Source organism: Chionomys nivalis, chromosome 24 (genome assembly GCF_950005125.1).
Source record: "Chionomys nivalis chromosome 24, mChiNiv1.1, whole genome shotgun sequence".
Lineage (NCBI taxonomy): Eukaryota > Metazoa > Chordata > Mammalia > Rodentia > Cricetidae > Chionomys > Chionomys nivalis.
Window position 1 is genome coordinate 32,250,028 of NC_080109.1, and position 14,246 is coordinate 32,264,273.

The following is a 14,246-nucleotide window of genomic DNA, read 5'->3' on the forward strand; positions in this document are numbered from 1 at the left end:
ACCATGCTTAGACAAAGAAGAGTAATCCCGAAGTTAAAAAGTATGTATTTCTTTAAAAAAATTGCCATTTTCTTTATATAACTAAATATGTAATCAGCCTTTACTCCAATGCTCCATGAACATTAAAATACTTACTCCAGCTGGGTGTGTTGGCCCATGTCTTTAATCTGGGAAGGTGAAGGCAGGCGGATCTCTGAGTTGGAGGCCAATCTGGTCTAAAAGGGACTTCTAGGATAGTCAGGGCTATTACACAGAGACACCCTTATTTCCAAAAACCAAAAATCAACCAACCAAACAAACAGAAAACTTACCCCACAGTACTCTAGCATATGAATAATTTCTTCTTCATAAACTGTCTGTGTGTAATACTGCTTTTCCAGCTCCCGCCAATTAATCGATTTACTCAATACACCCTAAAATAAAGTAAAATCAAATCATGACATAGTCTGCATAATACGTTTATGTTTATTAATTACTGTATAAGAGAGAGTTAATAATCTATTCTTTGAAAGGCCTGCTGATATATTTAAGTGGAGTCTGGGAATTTGATCAATAAGCAGCTTTTACACTGATATGCAACTTTCTCTAAATGATAGAGTGGGTCACTGTAGTCACACGGTTTGTACAAGTCTGAAATTCCTTCTCAACTGCTGGGACACTCAAGGCGGGGGTATCTAACCAGAGACCCTTAAGTCCGAGAGCCTCAAAGATGAGCAGCATTTTGCCACTTGGTACAAGTGATTGCTGGAGGAATTAAGCATAAGCCATGAGATTCGGCTGAGCAAGGACCCTTGGAAGCCTACACTAAGTTTAGATCATGTGCCTTTTGTTGATTTTCTGTCATATCTTTTTGCTAAAGTTAAGCATTCTCTCTCTCTCTAGGTGTGTGTGTTCTGTTATTCCTTCTAGCAGTCACTACACCTACGGGTGATTCTGGGGACCACCACGATAACTATATTTAAGTACATGTTATCAAGTTTCAAGCACAATTCAATTACCGTAGTGAAGACCCCAGATGCGGTGGACCAAGACAGGCATGGAATCAATGGCATGGGCTTGGGCCAGTTGGAAACTGCTAAGGAGGCCATCTGTAACATGACAAAAGTAATTTAGAGAGTTTCTATTCATTAATGTGAAAAATACTAAATACTAAAAAGTACTTTGTTAGGAGTAGGTGAGAGAAGACAGGAACACAAGGGCTGTAATATTTATAGAATGCCCTCAAATTATAAATTCAACAACATACAAATTCCTTTTAGTAAGCAAGAAACTATAAAGGCTTCGCTAGGAATGTTTTTGAGCTCGTCTTGCAGTGCACACAGGCTGCTTCTGCTGCACACTGGAGCTCTTTTCACTCAGCCTCTCCAGTGCTGGGGTCATAAGCATGCTCCTGCCTCACCTGGCTCTGAGTAACATTGTGAATTTAAGTTTTTATAATTCAAGTGATCATCTATAGCAAACTTTAACTTCATTTATAAATATATAAAATACACACACACACGTAATGACAAATACATGTTATGTGACCAGAGCACATTTCAAGTACTACCTACATGCTTCATGGAGGAAAGAGAGAGCGCAGCGAGCAATTATGACACAGTACTGTGGAAAAGGACTGAGGGATGAAGCATAGCTGGCAGGTGAAGCTGAAACTCCAAAAAGGGCTTCTGGTGGGAAGGAAGCTTGTAAAGCTGTTGTTTGGCTAGGAGATGGCACAAGGGGGCACTAGAGAGACCCGGCTATAGTCCTGTGAAGCAAGCTGGCACATTTTGAGCAGGAGAAAGCAAAAATCTGACTTAGAGCATTCAAGTTATACCAGAGAGAAAAAACTTCAAAGAATGAGTCTGGGACTCAGATCAGTATCTCACTTAGCCCTTATCAGAGGTTCTTCTTGCAGTAGATGAGAACTAACAGGGACCCACAACTGCACAGTATACAGGTAGGAGACATTGGGCCAGGTGGTGGTGACACAAGCCTTTAATCCCAGCACTGGGGGGGGGGGGAGTGGGGCTGAGGCAGGCAGATCTCTGAGTTTGAGGTCAGCCTGGTCTACAGAGTGAGTTCCAGGATGGCAAGGGCTACAAAGAAAAACCTCATCTTGAAAAACAAACAAACAAAACAAACAAGAGACTTTGGAGCATTTGGCCTTAAATGGGATGGTTTCATCAGTCCTGTCCTCAGAGCAGAAGGAAGCAAAGAGGAGGTGGGAAGATTGTTAAGAGCCAGAGGCAGTGAATGATTCCAAGGAGACAGAGTCTTCCAGACACAACAAAATGGATACATATATGAAATCACAGAGATTGGCAGCATGTACAGGGCCTCAACAGGTTCAGATCAGACTGGGTACCAGCTCTGAGAGAGAGAAGCTGATTTGGGGTCACTAACCAAGAAGCTGTCTACAATTGGTACCCACTGAAAAGGGGGAAAAATGAGTCTCCTCCCAGGTCCCATGACCAGGAGTAGATGGCCAATACAAAACAAATTAATGGTATTTTTGTAGACTTTTCAAAATCTTAACTAGCTTTGTTTGGACATTTTTTTTTTTGTATTATTGGCCAAGATAATTTGTCTATGGTTTCAGGTTTTTTTTTTTGGGGGGGGTTGTTTATGTGCATTTGTTGTTTGTGTATGTGTGTGTTTGCTTGTTTTTTAAAGAAAGAGAAAGAGTGTGGATTGGATGGGTAGGGAGGTATTGAGGATGTGGAAGGTGCTGAGAGAGGTACAATGGAAATGTCACAATGAAACCTATTATGTTGGACAATTAATATACACTAAAAAATTAAAGAGCACCTTCAAATTCATTTCTCTTCTAACCAGTAGCAAAAGTAAGGGTATACTTTGTATATTCAAAAGACCCTTGAAAAATTAGATTTTGTTTTGTTTTTTCGAGACAGGGTTTATCTGTAGCTTTGGAGACTGTCCTGAGCTCTCATAGACCAGGCTGGCCTTGAACTCATGGAGATCTTCCTGCCTCCGCCTCCCGAGATCTAGGATTAAAGGTTTGAATCACCACTGCCTGACTTTTGTTTTTTGAAACAGGGCTTCTTTTCTTTTTTCTTTATTTTTGGTTTTACAAGACAGGGTTTCTCTGTAGCCTGTCCTGGAACTCACTCTTGTAGACCAGGATGACTTCAAACTCACAGAGATCCCTGTGACTCCCAAGTGTTGGAATTAAAGGCATGCATCACACCGCCCAGCTCACTGTGTGGCTTTGTAATTAGCATTTTTTTAAGATTTATTTATTTATTTATTTATTTATTTATTTATTTATTTATTATTCTCAGTATTCTGTCTGCATGTATGCCTGCAGGCTAGAAGAGGGCATCATATCTCATTACAGATGGTTGTGAGCTACCATGCGGTTCCTGGGAATTGAACTCAAGACCTTTGGAAGAGCAGGCAATGCTCTTAACCACTGAGCCATCTCTCCAGCCCCGTAATTAGCATTTAATAAAGTATTGAATCCAAAATCCGAGTTATATCTGGAGTTGTATAATACATGTTTGTCTACCTAAATTTTACAAAATAACATTACTTCATCATTGGAGCTATTACTACTGCCTATTTCACCAACATTAAATTCATGCCTTAAGTACACTTAAAATTACCCTTATTTAAAAACACAATGGTAATGAAATATAAGCTGAAAAGACTCACATGCCCTCCCATGGATATTCCAGTCATTCCGAGAGGTCCATAACCTTCCCTCTCCAGCCAGTGCAAGAGAGCTGCCGACTCCAGAATAAGAGCGCCTCCCATCACAAACAGGTCAGACACATTTTTTAAGCTGGATCTTCTAGCCTCACAAAACAAAATAGAAAATGATTTATTTTGTGCATTTACATTTTTAATACTTTAGAAAGTTGGGAGGTTACTGTGTACGGGTGTCTGTTGGTGCATGTGTACATGTATGCACGCCACGGTGTGTGCAGAAGGCAAAGACAACTTTGTGGATGGAATGGAACAAGCTTTCTCCTTCCACCTTTATGTGGGTTCCAGGGATTGAACTTGGGTTTGCCAGCTTGTGCAGCAATTGATTTTGACAGTTCAGCCATTTCACTGCTTCACGGTTATATTCAGTGTTGCTGGTTTCTTCCTATGCAGCTCAGGTTAGCAGAGGGCTCTATGCACCTCTTTTATGTTTGAGTTCAGGCTTTGTCTCCAGACTGAAATTTCTTGAACTATTTAGCTTGACTGTAATTTTCACAGTTTAACAAAGTTCATTCTAACCCAGTCCTCACAGTAAGCAAGGCCCATTGGATGCTGCTCCTTCTGGAGAACCCTGTCCCAACCCTCCTGGCTACTGTCACCTAGCGGACACGGTAAATGTCTTCAAAAGGCGGCTTCAGGATGGTGGGGAACGTGGTAAGACCAGTGGGTCCTATGAGCACAGGTCCACCGTCACACTTGATGGGCTGTGAAGTGAGTTCTTTGGTCAGATGCAGTGCTGTGTAGAAAACCACAACGGAGGGTAAGGCATTGTCTAAGTCCATGCTGGTGGTTTTGGCAGAAGCATTATGTGCAGGAAAGGAAAATCCATAACCAGAGTAAATATTCCAATAAGGACAAAGTTTGCCCTTTTCATAAAAGCAGGTCCAGTGTCATCAATCTGCAGAGGACTTGGATTTGGTTCTCATCATTCACAGTAGATGTCTTACAACATCTGTAACTCTAGCTCCAGGGGATACAATGTTCTCCTTTCGGATTCTATGCATACCTACATTCACATGCTAATACCAACCCTCTGCCCAACACACACACACACACACACACACACACACACGCACACACGAACGCACGCACGCACGCACGCACACACACACACACACACACTGATTTTAAAAATGTATTTGAAAACAACAAAGTCTTACCTTTTGTTCAGGTATGGTTTCACAAATAAAACATAATTTGAATCAGCCTCTAAGCTTTCTAAATCTGTCACCTTACTAGACATTAAAATGTCAAAATCTTAAAAAATAAGAATTAAAGTCAATATTCTTACAAAGTTTTACAAGTAATTGAAGAAATGGTTAACTAAAGACTACCAAGCACTTGTCCTAAAGACTGCAGAAATAAAGACAGTAAAAGTGACAGATACTTACACTTGGTCCTTGGGCTTCCTGCAGCCATTTGAGAAGATGGGTCAAAGAGAAAGTTTTAAAATAATTAAATATACTCATCTCAGAACATATTATTTAAGCACAAAAGTTAAATTTGAATATAACACCCAAATAACTACTTTCCCAGTGACTTCAAAAGCTGTTTAGAAGTTTTCAGATTTTTCAACTTAGTTATTTTTCTTAATTTACAAAGCTTTACTGAGATATAATCACAAGCCAAATAATTCACTTATTTGAAATTTATAAATTAGTATACTCAGTATACTTACAAAGTTACATAAGCTTAAATTTAGATTTAAAATGAAATATATATATATATATTTCTTTTTTTGAAGACAGGGTTTCTCGGTGTTGTTCTGGCTGTCTTGGAACTCACTTTAGACCAGACTGGCCTCAAACTCAGAGGTTCACCTGGCTTTGTCTCCCGAGTGCTGGAATTAAAGGTGTGTATCACTACTGCCCAGTTTATTGATACAAATGTTTATTTCATAAATCCAGGGAATATAGAAAAGTATTCAAAGCTACTTTACAGACGCACATGGTCTGGGTTGCTTCTGACGGCTTTAGGTGCCGCGGATTTGCCCAGAACCTGTGCATTTGTTCTGTCACCGAGAGAGCACGGTCCAACGCCCCACTTGTACATCCTGCTTTCACACAGTAAGCTTTTATTTAAACTTAAAAAATGCTTAATATTTACCCAACCAATACTATTCTAAGCTGTACTATCTAAGAAACGATCCCACCTAAAAGTGGGAAACAGACCCGAAAAGGTAAGTGGCAGGTCTGAGGGCACAGCTGCAGAGCGATTGCAGCACAACTGTCTGCATGCACTCCAGTGTTAGGAACCAGTCCCTCAGCAGTTTCTCTCAGGGCACATTCACTTCTATTGTCTTATATAAGCAAAGATATATAAGCATATTTTCTATGTGTAGTGTTTAAACTTTCTTTTGTTTTGTACTATGTTCTTAGAATAAATTTGCCAAACTGAAAAAAAAAAACCCCAAAACTCTGTCAAGAGATCTGAGAGATTATTTTTTCCTTATTTTCCCCTTGGTAGTACATGAAGGGCTTGAATCCAGGAGTTCACATGGTAGGCCACCCTTATCACCCAGCCACACCTTTGCCTAGCTGTGAGCTGGCTCTGTGTGTGTGTGTGTGCGCGCACACGTGTACGCTGGTTCATGTGGAGACCAGAGGTTGTCACTGGCATCTTCATCAATCACTGTCCACCTTGGCCGATGAGCTCCAGGAATCTGTCTCCGCCTCCCCAGTACTGGGGTTAGGGATGTGTGCCAAGGTTGTGCTCTTTCATGAGAGTTCTGGGGCTCTGAATGAGGGCCTCGGGGTTTGTGTGTAGGACCTTTGCTTACTGAGCCATCTCCCCAGGCAGATGTGAGATGTTTTAAGCCTCCTAATGCAGATATTAAAATCCCTTTTGTCTGGAGCGAAACTGATTCTCAGTCATTTGCACTCAGTTCCCCTTTCACAGGAGCTTTCCTAATACTGTGTTTGTCATTTAAGAAACACTGGTAATTGTTGAACTTTACATTTCTTTTATTACTAGGTATGTTGTGTATCAGTTTATTTTCTTCTATGAATAGTCTAATGTCATCTTGAAAATTAAGTATTGTTCTAGATCTTCACCTTTACTATAAATATATTCGGAAATGATCATTTCTTTAATAGCGAACATTTGACTTATTAAGTCCAGCATAAGAACCTCAAGAAATACAAGAAATACAATACAATTTATCATTATTATAAATAGCATTAAAATATTATGTTAGTCTCACTATGAAGCCTAAGCTGGCTCTAACTCACAACCTTCCTGCTTCAACCTCCTGAGCACCTGGTATGACAGGAAAGAGACACCATACATGGTGCATTCTTTACTTATTTTGAGACAGGTAGCTCTGGCTGTCTTAGAAATTGCTATGTAGACCAGGCTGGCCTCAAACTCAGAGATCTGCCTGCCTTTGCCTCCGAAGTGCTGGGATCAAAGGCGTCGTCCACCACCACCACACCTGGCCTTTATATTTTTTATATATATTCTCTTGGCCGGAATTTTTTTGTAGCTCAGGCTAGTCTTGAACTCCTGATTGCTACTTTTCATTACATTTCCTTTTAAAAGGTGTAAAATAATCTTACATTCTTGATTTTTAAATATTTTCAGACCTTATACTGGATTTAACTAGTTTTGAAAAGTCAGTTACCACTGGGGCTGGAGAGCTGGCTCAGCAGTGGAGAGCACTGGATGTTCTCCTAGGGTCCCTGGGTTCTATTCTCAGCACCACATGGCAGCTCACAACTGTAGTATCAGTTCCAGGGGATCTGGCGCCCTCTTCTGGTCTCCACAAACACTGAGCACACAGACATATGTGCAGGACAAATTCCCATACACATAAAATAAAATAAATAATTCTTGCTGGGTGGTGGTGGCACACACCTTTAATCCAGCACTTGGGAGGCAGAGGCAGGTGGATCTCTGTGAGTTCGAAGTCAGCCTGGTCTACAACAGCTAGTTCCAGGACAGGCTCTAAAACTACCAAGAAACCCTGTCTCAGAAAATAATTGAAAAAAAAAAATCTTAAAAAAAAGTACTACTGACTATTCTTTTGAAGAGTAAATATATAAATAAAGATATAAAGAAACTTTTAAAATAGAACAAAAGGATATAATAAGGGTTTTCTAGCAACAATGAAGCCATCCGGGCCTCCTTAATCATAGGACGAGCCATGAGAGTCCTGCGCCTCCAGTAATGCTAAGGAGAGAGACGGCACACTTAGAACACAGCAGCGAGTGCCGAGCTAAGGAGAGAGACGGCACACTTAGAACACAGCAGCGGGTGCCGAGCTAAGGAGAGAGACGGCACACTTAGAACACAGCAGCGGGTGCTGAGCTAAGGAGAGAGACGGCACACTTAGAACACAGCAGCGAGTGCCGAGAAGACGTGCGTGCTGAGGGCTTTCTAGAGTTGAAGTCTTACATGGTCTCCTGTTCCAGCCAGATGAATGCACACAGGTCTGTATCTGCTGTTCCATTCCTTAGGCACAATAAATTGGAACCTATAAAAAAAAAAGAAACCTTCCTTAATGAGCTTTAGCTACAAACTATACATATATAGTTACTTAATTTATGGAGAGGGTCTTGCCATTACAGCTCAGGCTGACCTGGAACTTACTATGTAGCTCAGGTTGGCCTCAACCTTGTGGTCTTCCTCCCACCTGAGCATCCCAGTTGCTGGGGTTACAGGTGTGACTCATCATGCTTGGCTCTAAACTTTCATTTTAAAAAGTATTATAATTAAATTTTCTAACAGATGGGCCAGTGGATTTACATTTACTTATTTATTTTTGTATGTATATGTACATGTGTAGGTGTGCCCCGATGCATGTCAGAGACAAGAGATGTAAGCAAGCGTATGTTAGTTCCACCAATGTAAAGATTGGGGAGGTGGCTCAGTTGGTGGAAAGCTCACTTCACATGCAAAGGTCTGGGTCCAATCTCCAGCAAAACATAAAACTGGCCATAAGCGCTTATTCCTACAATTCTACACTCAGGAACAAGAGGCAGGAGGATCAGAAGTACAAAGCAATCCTCAGCCTCACAGCAAGTATGAGGCCAGCCTGGCATAGATGAGACCATCTTAAAAAAATAAATAGATAATAAGCCAGGTGTGGTATTCATTTGTGTCCCCAGTACTGGAGAAGTAGAGGCAGGCAGATCCTTGAGTCTTGCTGTCCAGCTAGCCTAGTCTAATCTGTAAGCCCTAGGTCCTTGAGACACATTTTAAGAAAAAAGGTGGATAATTCCTGCATAACAATATGGGAGGTGAACCTATGGCTACCACCCACATGTGGATCCATATACCAACCCCCCTTCCATCCTAGGTAAGATAATGTAGCACGAGTAATAAAAACCCAGAGATGGATATTGGGGTTCAATCTGAAGATCAGAAAAGCAAAGGAGCTAGTCACTGGCTCTTACCACTACCTCAAACTGAAATGGTGACCCTACTTCCACAAATCCTCAGAATGAGACTGAGTGTGAGACCTGTCTCCTCCCATTTTATATTTCTCTCAAGTGCTGGGATTAAAGGCCTGTACCACCACCACCCGGCCTCTAAGGCTAACTAGTGTGGTTGCTGGGATTAAAGGTGTACATAATGAGGCTTTTCTTGTTTTGTTTTGTTTTTAGACAGGATTTTAATATATAGCTCTTGCCTGCCTGGGACTTAGAGAGCCATCTGCATGTCTTCCAAGCGCTGGTATTAAAAGTGTGTGCCACCACACCCAACACAAAGACGGTTATTGTAGTTTTTAAGATTACATGTGTTGGGATCCCATGGAGGCCAGAAGGCATCAGACACTCAGAAGCGGGAACCATAACCCACTGTGAGCCCCCAAGTAGGGGTGCTGTGAACTGAAACCCAGTCCTTTGCAACAGCGGCAAGAACCCTTATCTGCTGAGCCATCTACAAGGATTTTGAGGTTGGCTAAAACTACTTTAGATCCTTGTCTTAACAGATCAAATGAAGCAAACAAAATGTATATATGTATAACATTACGCCTACTGATTTAGAAATATCACTACAGATTGATATAACACAATTTGAAAACAGTAAGGAAAGGAAAAAGAAGAATGTTGGAGATCCTTCTCTTCATTTTTCTCATGTATTTTTCTCAAGAAATCTTCTGAGAAAAGATTTTAGGCATCTGGATTAGTTTAAGGACCACATGCATGTGGTGACTGTGGAGGCCAGAAAAGGGCATCAGATCCCCTGGAACTGGAGTTACAGATGGCTGTGAACCACCATATGCATTCTGGGAATTGAACTCAAGTTCACTGGAAGAGTAGTCAGTTCTCTCTCTCTCTCTCTCTCTCTCTCTCTCTCTCTCTCTCTCTCTCTCTCTGTCTCAAAGAAATTTTAATTTATTTTTATTTTATGTGCACTGGTGTTTTGCCATGGGTGTCGGGTCCCCTGGAACTGGAGTTACAGCTGTGTGTGCTGGGAATTGAACCCAGGTCCTCTAGAAGAACAGCCAGGGCTCTTAACCTTGAGTCATTTCTTCAGTCCTGCCTCATGTATTTATTTTTTTAGATATCAATGCCAGTTCCCCCTCCCTTCTCTCCTCCTGTTTCCCCCACCTTTCCCTCATCCCACCCCCCATTTGCTCGTCAGATTTTTGTTTTGTTTTTCAAGACAGGGTTTCTCTGTTTTACAGTCCTGGCTGTCCTGGAACTTGCTTGGTAGATCAGGCTGGCCTTGAACTCACAGACATCTGCCTGCCTCTGCCTCCCAAGTGTTGCGATTGAATATGTGTGCTGGCACCATCAGGCCTGATATTTTTTTTTAATCAGCCATCATAAAAGCACAAAGTCAAAGAGACAGAATCACAGGAAATAAACTAAGTAACAAGAGGACACAAGTTTCTTCTTATGGGCTCTAAATAACATTTCCTACTTATATGACAATATGATAAAAGTTTAAAGTCTACACAATCTTACAAATCCAGAAATTTGTACCAGGCATGGTAGTATGCGCCTTTAATTCCAGCACTCATGAGGCAGAGGCAGGTGGCTCTCTCTGATTCAAGATCACTCTGGTCTACATAGTGAGTACCAGGACAGTCAGGGCTACATAATTGAGAGAACTTATCTCAAACAAAACAAAACAAAAAATAAATATACCCTCCTCAAAAACCCCAGAAATTCCCTGAAAATAGTCAGGTAAAAATGTATGAAAGGGCGTTTACTATTAGGTTGCTCAAATGGACAAAACATGCAATTTAATTATGTGCTTTGGAGAATTAGAAAATTATGGTAGTGCCACAGCAGGGAATACCAATCAGCTATTAACCTGATAAAAGACTATCTATTCACTGATTGGTTACGCCAAAAAGAAAATAAGCAGCTTTGTATATGAATAGCAAAGAAAAAAAGGTGATGATATATGTAAAATAGCAATGATCTCTTTGTGTTGGAATTATTAATACTTTGACTTTCTCTTATTTGCATTTTGTTATACCTTAATGCAACGATGTAAGTTACAAACACCCTGCCCAAACAGATGAGTAAAGAACAGGAAACCAGATGTCAGTGTGCATCAGTGGGAATTTCTAGTCATCAAAATAAATGATGCTTTAAGATTAATGCACTGCCAACCAGCACCTAGGAGCCTGAGGCAAGAAGCCTGACAGTTTTGAGGCTAGCCTGGGCTAAATATTGACTGTTTCTCAAACACTCTTTAAAAACATAAAAAATAAATGCTATAGCACTGTTAAAAGTCGGTAGTTTCCCTATTATTGTTCTTTTCATCAAAATAAAGAATTTCTTTAACTCTTGATAATGTTGAAATTATATTATTTCTCTAACTGAGTCTCCCCTTCCTCCTTCCAGTCATCTTAACCTATACAGGTTTCTGGAGAAGACTGAGAAGTTACAACAGCACATAGACCCAAGGAGGATAATTACAGTATGCAGAAACAGCAATTCCTTTACCATGTATTGCTAATATATAGTCTAAAGAACTGTGTGTTTATTTAGTACTTTTCGTAGGCACTCAATAAGACTTTCATCCCTCCTATCACTTAACTCTTCTAACAACCACAAGAGATGAAGTGTTGTCATCTCTATTTTATAATATATGTTCAGAGAACAATCTGGCCCTAAGGTCACTGGATTAATAAGTAGCGGAGCCAGGGTTCAGTTCAAACTGTTTAATGCCAAAGTCCTTGTTCTTTGCTCTATACAACATGCTTGCATTTTATTTAGAGGTTAATAAAAGAAAAAAACCAAAACCAAAACCAAAAACCCAGGTCTGAGAAGACAGTTCAGCAGTTAAGAGCCCTAGAGAACCCAAGCTCAATTCCAAGCATCCACAAGGTGAGACACAACCTTCGACGATTCCAGGCCCATGATCTCACATCCCCTTTTCACCTCCTGGGTACCAGGCAAAACACATGACGCAGACACACACGTTAGCGAAACACCCCCACACATAAAATAAAAATGCATAAAATTTACAATATTAATATTTTAGAGTAAAGAAATAATATTAACTACAATAGTTAAAGTTATATTGATTCCCACTTTGTTTGGTTTTTGTTGTTTTGGTTTTTTGAGACAGGAGTTTTACCGTGTAGACCTGGCTGTCCTGGAACTTGCTCTGTAGACCAGGCTGGCCATGAACTCTGCCTGCCTCTCTGTGAGTTTGAGTCCAATCTGGTTTACTTGATGAGTTCCAGACAGTCAGGGTTACATAGCAACTCTCTCTCACTCTCTTTCTTAATAATCAATTTAAGTTTAATTTATGTGCATTGGTGTCAAGGTATGGCAATCCCTGGGACTGGAGTTACAGACAGTTGTGAGCTGCCATGCAGATGCTGGGAAATGAACCTGGGTCCTCCAGAGGAGCAGCCAGTGCTCTTAACACTATCTCTCCAGCCCGAGACCCTGTCTCAAACAAACAAAGGGTAGGAGGAGAGCAGGGGGAGACTGGGAAATGCCCCAAGGGGAAGATCTGAGTTTGGACTCCAGCACCATGTAAAAGCCAGGGGTGGCTTATGTACTCCAGTAACCTCAGAGTGCATAAGCAATCACAGAAAATATTTTTGAGCCAGGCGGTGGTGGTGCACGCCTTTAATCCCAGCACTTGGGAGGCAGAGGCAGGTGGATCTCTGTGAGTTCGAGACCAGCCTGGTCTACAAGAGCTAGCTCCAGGACAGGCTCGAAAACCACAGAGAAACCCTGTCTCGAAAAACCAAAAAAAAAAAAAAAAAAAAAAGAGATTTAATTAATTAATTAATTTCATTTATTTATTTACCTATTTTTTGAGACAGGATCTCACTATGTAGCCCTTTTGGAACTGGAACTCACTATGCAGACCAGTATGGCCTAGAACTCAAAGAGATCTACTGGATCTGTTTCCTGAATGCTGGGATTAAAGGCATGTGCCATCACATCTGACTTGAGATTTTTATTTTATATGTATGAGCATATACTTATCTGAATACATGTTATGTCTGAGCATCAAATGCATACAGTTCTATGAAGGCCAGCAGAGGGCACAGATCATTTGGGAGTTTCTTCAGTGTTAGTTACCCCTAGTTTCCAGTAGCCATGTTGGTGCTAGAAATTAAGTCTGGGTTCTGTGAAAGAGCAGCCAGTGCTCTTAACCTTTGACCCACCTCTCCAGCTCAGAATCACAGAAATTTTAAAAAAAATTCACTTTATGTGCATGAGTATTTGGCCTGCACTAATGTCTTACACTATGTTCATGCAATGCCTACAGAGGCCAGAAAGGAGCATGGGATCCTCAAGAGCAGGAGTTCTAGATGGTTGTGAGCCATGATGTGGGTGTTGGGAAGTGAACCTAAGCCACCTCTACAGCCACATCATCAAAGGCATTTAAAAATGAAATTTTTATTAATTATGTGTGTGTACGTGTATGGGCACACATGTGGAAATCAGAGGTCAACTTGTGAGAATTCTCTCCTTCTATTGTTTGGGTCCTGAGAAATGGTGAGGTGACTTTACCCTCCAAGCTATGTCACTACCCCTCAAAGTGAAACTCTGAAATGAGCAGAGCTGGCACATGATTAAAACCCTTTGGAAATGTTTCTATGTGACTATGTGCATGTCTGGATTCCTATGAAAACGGTGTTGACTTCTTAAGTGTCATGCAGTACAACCTCAATTCCATGTCAGTAGTAGGCATGAGAAGGTAATTAATCTCCCAGTGTGGACATTCAGGGCATCGTCCGCACTCTGTGCGCACAGCAGCACTTACGTACACTCAGCACCTGTGGACACGCTGCTGGAATGAACTCACTAATCTCCCTTGCTGAACAGATGCTTACCTTGCAATAACTGACTCAATCGGCATGATACCAGGCACATAGTGGGCCATGGGAGAAACAAAGTGTCCATCTAGGATCTTACAATCTGACTGTTCTTCAACCTAAAAGAAAAGAAAACCAAGGTGTATGCAAAGTAGACTAAGGTATCAGTCTGTCATGGACTTTTTGATGATAAAAACTCTATTCAACTAAAAACTAACATTCTCTCAGTTCTTGTACTTAAGCCTCGTTTTTTTATAATTTATTTATTTTTATTTTACGTGCA

The 14,246-nt window shown here is 40.9% G+C and overlaps 1 protein-coding gene across 5 annotated transcripts in view; it reads right to left on the reverse strand.

Annotated features, from left to right (window-relative positions):
• The window catches only part of Abhd18 (abhydrolase domain containing 18), a 37,777-nt gene that overhangs the window by 8,532 nt on the left and 14,999 nt on the right, over window positions 1-14,246 (reverse strand). For 4 of the 5 annotated variants that reach the window (XM_057756864.1, XM_057756865.1, XM_057756862.1 and 1 more), the window contains 7 exons: window positions 13,982-14,082; window positions 8,107-8,185; window positions 7,795-7,881; window positions 5,103-5,128; window positions 3,658-3,796; window positions 999-1,088; window positions 312-413 (listed from right to left, as the gene is read on the reverse strand). In XM_057756864.1, the coding sequence (XP_057612847.1) occupies window positions 312-413; window positions 999-1,088; window positions 3,658-3,796; window positions 5,103-5,128; window positions 7,795-7,881; window positions 8,107-8,185; window positions 13,982-14,082 (624 nt within the window). Of the gene's footprint in view, window positions 1-311; window positions 414-998; window positions 1,089-3,657; window positions 3,797-5,102; window positions 5,129-7,794; window positions 7,882-8,106; window positions 8,186-13,981; window positions 14,083-14,246 lie in introns of those variants that run through there. The other variant, XM_057756867.1, reaches the window with a different exon arrangement.